General features: G+C 43.0%; 1 protein-coding gene across 3 annotated transcripts in view; it reads left to right on the top strand.

The window, feature by feature from the left end:
• The first annotated feature begins 1,058 nt into the window (after positions 1–1,058).
• LOC109928887 (POU domain, class 3, transcription factor 3-like) overlaps positions 1,059–7,557 on the top strand; it is a 16,544-nt gene continuing 10,045 nt past the window's right edge. The window contains exons 1-2 of one of the 3 annotated variants that reach the window (XM_048598127.1): positions 1,059–1,339; positions 1,403–3,587. In XM_048598127.1, the coding sequence (XP_048454084.1) occupies positions 1,059–1,339; positions 1,403–2,252 (1,131 nt within the window). In that variant the 3' untranslated portion in view covers positions 2,253–3,587. Of the gene's footprint in view, positions 3,588–7,557 lie in introns of those variants that run through there. The other 2 variants (XR_007262279.1, XM_020528820.2) reach the window with 2 other exon arrangements.

Genomic DNA, 7,557 nt, shown 5'->3' with positions numbered 1-7,557 from the left:
TTGAGAATGGTCCAAGGAAAATCTGCTGGAAAGGAAACATGCTGCTGCGGCTCTGGCACAGACTATTCAGCGTCTGCACCTGGAGATCAGAGATTCAAATGAGATCTGTGTTACATCTCTGAACTCTTCAGCAGTCGCGCTTAGGGAAGACATTCTTACGGTTGCGGGGGGTGTCCATACAGGTTTAGGCTTCCAGATAATAACAAGTCTGCTATCGCCAGGAAATGGGTACTTTTTTAAAAAATCGTGTGTCTACCACCGTCCAATATTTCGTCCCCATCAATTTTTGAACCTCAGGACTCTGCGCTAGACAGAGTTTATTTTTGCAATGAATCGCGAAGATGGAAACTGGCGCATTCGAAGTTTATGTTTCCAGTGCGAAACGAGTCGGTTGCATTTCTTACTCTCAAACTTGCAAATTGAGGTCTAAGTTTATTTCTGTTTTTATTTCTGGCTCCCTCAGGAATGATCAACTCGTCCTTGTTTTGGGTTGTTACTTTTTTTGTGTGCGTGTGTGTGTGGTGTATCAAAAAAAATGCACGCAGTCTCTCGATTCACCCAAGCTGGGCTGTTTTGCAGCTTTTCTGCTTCAGTGCACCTCCTCATCCCCCCACACCCCTCCCCCAAAACACACCAAACCCAAAACCTTACAACAGCGACGTTCCCCTAATTAAAAAGCAGCCAATCGGAACCGCCGGAAGGAAGCGGCGCGGCCGAGTCTCTCGGTCGGAAGGTGTCAATCACACAGCGGGTAGCCAATCCGCGGGAGCCTCTGGCTGAACTTCCTCCTTTTTTTGCTGTGGTGTGCGGGGAGAGCGCGGCGAGGTAAACACTGGCTATGTGAGCGGGGAGCTGTCAAAGAGCAGCTTTCCCAAGTCCCACCAGCATCCCATACATAACAACAAACTCTCAGCAACAACAACAACAACAAAACTGAGCAAAAAAAAACAAGAGGAACTTTAAACAAAAACAACTCACTTTATTTATATTTATCTCTGGCAATCAGACAACAACTACAAAAAAAAACAGACGGGAGAAAGAGAGAGAGGGAAAAAGCCATGGCGACAGCGACGTCCAATCCCTACATGCCGAGCAATAGTATTCTGTCGTCCAACTCTATCGTGCACAGCGACTCAGGCGGCATGCAGCAGGCGACCACGTACCGCGATCCCTCGAAAATGGTGCAAAGCGACTTCATGCAGGGGGCCATCGCCAGCAACGGCCACATGCTCAGCCATGCACACCAGTGGGTGACGGCGCTGCCGCACACCGATGCCGGCTCGCCTTGGTCCTCGGCCATGGCAGGCAGCCCCTTGGGTCAGCAGCAGCAGCAACCGCCGCCGCCGCCGCAGCAACAGCAGCAGCAGCAGCAGGACGTGAAGCCGTCGGTGCAGGTGGTGAGCCGGGACGAGCTGCACACGGGAGCCGCTCCCTTGCACCACCACCGCCCACCCCACCTGCCGCCTCACCAGCCGTCTCACGGCGGCCACCCGACCGCCTGGGGGGCGACCACCACGGCTCACCTGTCGTCCATGGGCTCGGCCGTCCAGCCGCTCATCTACTCGCAGCCCGGCTTCACCGTCAACGGCATGCTGAGCCAGGCGGGAGGGCAGAGCCTGCACCCGGGGCTGAGGGACACGCCGGAGCTGGTGGACCACGGGCAGCAGCACCACAGCCACGAGCACTCGGACGAGGACACGCCGACCTCGGACGACCTGGAGCAATTCGCCAAGCAGTTCAAGCAGAGGCGGATCAAGCTGGGCTTCACCCAGGCCGACGTGGGCTTGGCGCTGGGCACCCTTTACGGCAACGTCTTCTCCCAGACCACCATCTGCCGGTTCGAAGCGCTGCAGCTGAGCTTTAAAAACATGTGCAAGCTCAAGCCCTTGCTAAACAAGTGGCTGGAGGAGGCCGACTCGTCGACCGGCAGCCCGACCAGCATCGACAAGATCGCCGCTCAGGGCAGGAAGCGAAAGAAGCGCACTTCTATCGAGGTGAGCGTCAAAGGAGCGCTGGAGAGCCACTTCTTGAAATGCCCCAAGCCCTCGGCGCAGGAGATCGCCAGCCTGGCTGATAGTCTGCAGCTGGAGAAAGAGGTGGTCCGGGTTTGGTTCTGCAATCGGAGGCAGAAAGAGAAACGCATGACGCCGCCGGGAGGAGTGCAGCAGACGGACGATGTGTACTCACAGGTCGGCAATGTAAACGCCGACACACCGCCCTCTCATCACGGACTACAAACCGCCGTGCAGTGAAAGCAAAACGTAAAGCATAGGCTGTTTAGATCGGATTTTTTGTAAAAAAAATAAAAAAACAAAAACAAGGACAAAACGAAATCAACAAGTCCAGGACTATCGCATTGATAGCAGGTTTTCTACTGTGATTGTGAGGCTGGCGATTGCATAGAATGAGTGCACCAAAACTGCAGATGTCTTTTCATTAAAAAAAACAAATATTTCTGAACCCCCCCGGCTTGTGGTGATCGACGGGTGGACCCCAGATACTTCCAGATAAGTGTTTCTACATTTAGTCTGGTGTTTCAGAAAGACTGGTTTATGAAATAATTTCAGATTTGGTCCAGCGAGCTCGGATCGGCCGTGGGCGCTGGACGGTGCCTGGTGTATTTCCAGAGGCTGGCTTTTCTTGGCTATATCAGGTGCATAGACAACAACACTGAGATAGAAAAACCGTTCATTCTGTAGGTTGAAATACTGAAGACTGTCCCTTATGTAAAACACTGTAATCTGCAGGAGAAAGGGAGCTAATCCGTACTGACTATCGAATAAAAAAGACCGGTAAAAGGGGGTCTTAAAAACATGAAACTTCAGAGCAACATTAAACCTGCAAGGCAGGGGAAATTTCAAGAGAAAACAATTAAATGGGTTGATCCAAAAATAATGACAGATGGAACTTTCTGCAGCGAGGTTTGTCGGAAAAGACAAGACAAAAGAAAGACTAGGGGATTTGGGCGAGAAATTGTCCCAGATGTGGCTTTGATGATTGGTTCATTATGTTGTCTTCGACCTCATTCTTCTCACCCGCCTTCCCCCCCAAAAAAAACTTAGCCCGAATGTTTTCTAATTTCATCTCCAGCCCATTGGAGTAGAAGCATTTTTTTATATAAAAAAGAAAGAGAAAAAAAATCTCCACCATCTGCAGCTGCACTTACTGAACTTATCCTCTTAAAAAAAACATTGCCAAGTTGAATGAATGGGTGCTGTGGATGCGACTGTATAAAACTGCCATTTCCAAGCAGTGTTCTTGGTAGGTTTCAATATAGACTTTTCAAAGACGCAATATAGAGTCAGTAGATCAGTTACTGATCTAAAAATATTTACTTTATATTTTCATCAGAATTGACTTCTTTTAATATTTTATTCAGAATACCTATGAACTGCTGCAAAACGGTAATTTATTTTTCCCCAGATCTTGTATTAGATGTTTTCAAAACGAGCACAAATAAATGCGATGAAAAAATGGACAGTTGTTAGGTAATAAGGGTATCTTTTGATGTGATAATTTGATTGTAATTTAATTTGAGTAGTGATTCCGTAAAAGATAATTCAAGAAATAAATTTGTTAGAGTCAAACGATTTTGTGGTTCGTGTGTCTGGTGTACAAAGACGGTGCTTCAACAAAATACAAAGAAGTGTCAGTCTGTTAAAGACATAGATAGAGCATTTATTATGAACCTTAAATTAATTGCCATATAATTGAATTACGCTTTAATATCTAATGTCGTCGTGCCCTTAATTCTGAAAGTAGTATATAGGTTAAAATTACATAATGAATTTTTAAATTAAATCATATTTTGTGTAATCTATGTATTATCAGAAATAGCTAAACTCTTAACGCTTAACTCCCGTGTTCAGTTTGGATGTTGGTCATGTGTCTGCTTTCTATTTTTAAGGACTGTCCAAAATTTTAAGCCTTTGCTTCTGTCTGTTTGAATTTACACATTTTTTTTCAAATAATTAGTTTTCTTTATTTCTGAGAACATAAATTAACTTTATCAAAAGAAAATGCTGGTCATTAATCAGTCAGTTTGAAATTGAGTTTTAAAATGTTCCAACTGTTTGGGGGGAAGATAAAGGAAATTTCAAACAAGTTCAGGCGCAGGTCACAGCTTCATTGAATGGGTTGTGTTGATATAGTTTGAACTGGTTTACTCTGCATTTCTATAAATAAGACCCAGTGGAATAAGGCCGTCTGCATGTATATTTTTTAATCAAAGATGTCTTGTCTAATAACTCCCTGTACAGTTTTGCTGGCAAACTACGTTTCTTATTTAGGGAATATATTAAAATGGAGAAAAAGAAGAATAGATATCACAAATGAGTTTATTGGCATTTAACATTTCACTTACCAAGGGCGAGGATTGTCAGCCGCGTATTTGAGTTGCAGCAAGATTCACAGCTGTTCAGGGTTTTTTTTTTCACAAATATCTTTGCACGATTTATTCCAGCAGCATCCCACTAAGAATGTGGCCATTGGAATCAAAACTGCATATTTTCACTTTGTATTATTATTCAAGAGCACAGGGTGAATAAATGAGAAATCGGTTTTGAAGTATTCGAAAAGACGAGTACCAAGTCCAGTTTATTAATATATTAGCGTTCCCCACAATTTGATGGTTTATTGTTGTTTACAAATGACTAGCTAACACTGAAGTGCGATATTATTGTTGTAAACCCACCCTGTTTGCATCTTCTGGTCCAGCATGTTTAATCTATTCCAGATATTTTCCACTGTCAATACGAAGCTGGATCTGGGGAGGCTGATACGGTGAGATGCGAGGCGCATAGAGATCTGCTCTTGTTTTAAAATATAAAATAACCACGAGAGCTGATAAGGCATGTTAGATTGTTGGCACATTCTGGGTGGATTTTTTAACAGCTCGGTATGTGACGTTGCTAAGTGTTATATTACAAATTGATCTTGGAAAATTTGATCATGTGCCGTTATTATTATTCTTATTGTTGTTTTCCGCCGCTGCGTTGATTTTTTTTCGGTTAAACTGTATGTGCACTGTGTATCAATAGGAAGCTGTGCGTTAGCGCAGCATCGCATTGGTAATTCTTGATCCGAATACCAGAAATTGATAGGTGGAGGTATGTTGTCCAAGTGGACGATTTCTCGGCAGCTGCGTTTACCAAGAACAGTGCCGATAAAGAAATACGGCGGCACTAATGCAAAATAGGGGCTAAGCGAGCATTAGAGTTGTTGGTAAGATAGAGAGCTGTAGCACATAAAACACGTGATTCCTGAAATTCTTATTCTTACATATAAAATGTGCTGTTGGTTAAACAGCGATGAGGACTCAACAAACAAGCCGGCTGGATGTTGATTCCTGCATCTAGCACAGAGTGGAACCCAGAATGATTCACATTCGAATAATAAAAACAATGCAGTGAAGCCCAGTCTAGTGTTTAATTTTCTAAGTTAGAGGTTTTTCGTGGAATGAAGTCAGATAATAATCCTTGTTGCATTCGATACCAGGAGAGTCACTTGAGAGAATTACATGATACAGGAAACATTATTCTGTTGTTTTTCATAACAGTTCAGTTTAATCTGGAGAAGTTGCTTGTAAGGCCTGGTTTGAACCAAGTCCCTCATTGTATTCAATTCCATTAAGTTCCACCGGAAAAAATGGTTGAAATATGTGGGGGGAAAGGCAGATGAGAGTTAAAGTGTAATGAGATTATAAACAATATATCTTGAGCTAGTACATTTTTGATTTGTTTAATTTCATTATTGCAGCCTGGATCTGGCTATTTAGTTCTCCCGTATCTCATATTTTTCGAACTTATATTTTAGTAACTCATTTCCTTAGAACCCACTTTCCTTTCCACTTATTAATTCTTATTTCCGCTGGCCAAAAACCGCGTCAGCTTACAGTGAATTAAATTTGCTGGTCGGGAGGTCCCTGCTGTGGGGATATCAAGCTGCATTAATTTCTGTCTCCTTTATCTATATCTTTCAGTGACACCTTTAACTACTGCCGGTTACCAGCGGTTCATAGGTTCTCAGCTACCTCGCCCATGTTTTGTCTCTGATAGTGCAGAAGCATAATTGTCATTCTTTACACTTGCAAAACTCTCATTTATATACAGGATGCATTCGCGTAGTAAAGTGCTTGTGCAAAACCTGTAGGAAACGTGACATACACATAAGTATGTGTTCTGTATACATATGTGCATTTCAATCATACTTTTTAAACTTATTACTAAATCTATATCTGTTTAGTTCTTGTTCCATTCAACGAAACGTTGTGATTATGAAAATTCTGTTTCAGTCTTTGCTGCCGCTTTCATCTGTTGAAATCCATTCGATTTTAAGTACAATAGTCACAGACAGGGGAAGGATTTACTCAAAAGAGCACGAGGTGGCGAGGTAAATTTTAAAATAATTGGCGATTGTTTAGAACCAGGCGATCTTCCAAAACCCTTTCCCAATCAGTCTTTGAGTGGTGTTTGGCGTGATTAATCTTTAAAGTAAGCAGTAAGCAATAAAAGCATTCTGAGGTCATCTGAACAACCCTTGGTTTATGTAGAAGTTGCGCTGCCAACTTAAATGTTAATTCATCAAAACTCGCTAACTGGTGCAACAGGTGTATTTTGCTCTGAACTTCTTCAGTTCCAGTTGTATTTATTGTACAAGATTTCCATGTCATATCTGCGTTTCCGTTAAAAGAAAAACTTGCATTATTGTATTTTAAACACATGTCTTGGACACATTTCCTCTTCTAAGCTTTCTTCTTTTATTCGACTTGGATGGACTATAGACCAATATGCAATGCTGACGTCTGGCTGTAGATTGTATTGTTTTATAGATAGGACAGAAGCGGCGCCCAACACAAATGTAGCTGGCGATTGGAAAGCTCAATACACTTTAATGTTTGGGGTTAGGATGATATAAGCAAAGCAGTTCCTAGTTGATTACTTTGCGTTAACAAAGTGTGCAATAACTTAATCTACGCAACAGTTTGACAGCATGTCACACGTCAGTGGCAGAATGCCTTGTGTAACCCTAGTTTTTAAAAGCTTGACTAAGCGAAATTGACCACTGCATGCTCCCATAATCGATCTTAATTATTATCAATATACAAAATTCATCGTATGTATCCTTAATACTGCGAAGAATTATCTTGCTTCATATCAGATGAAATGGATTGCATTTTATTTTAAAGAGCACTGCATTATAGCTGTGAACACTGAAAATTGAATCCACATGATGCAATGGCGCTTTTTGTCGGATTCTTTAGCTGTTCCAAATCAGACTATGTTTGGGACGATGTTAAGTACAAAAATGGTCACATTTAAGTCGCAGGTGTATATCTGGATCTTCGTCAATCGAATCTGCATTTTAATTGTGAGGCATAGAGGCCCATTTTGTTTCAAGTCAAAAGTGCTTCCATTCTGCGGAGAGTGCCCCTTTCCCATTGCAAAAAGGCTGGTAGTTTCAGCTGTCACAGTCTCCCACTGATTCACCCACACCCTCCCCCCTCCCCCCCCCCCCCCCCCCACCCCCATAAAGGCAACAGTTGGCGATACACCCTCT

This window comes from Rhincodon typus, chromosome 6 (assembly GCF_021869965.1).
Source record: "Rhincodon typus isolate 14 chromosome 6, sRhiTyp1.1, whole genome shotgun sequence".
NCBI lineage: Eukaryota > Metazoa > Chordata > Chondrichthyes > Orectolobiformes > Rhincodontidae > Rhincodon > Rhincodon typus.
This window is presented reverse-complemented; position numbering and strand designations above follow the sequence as displayed.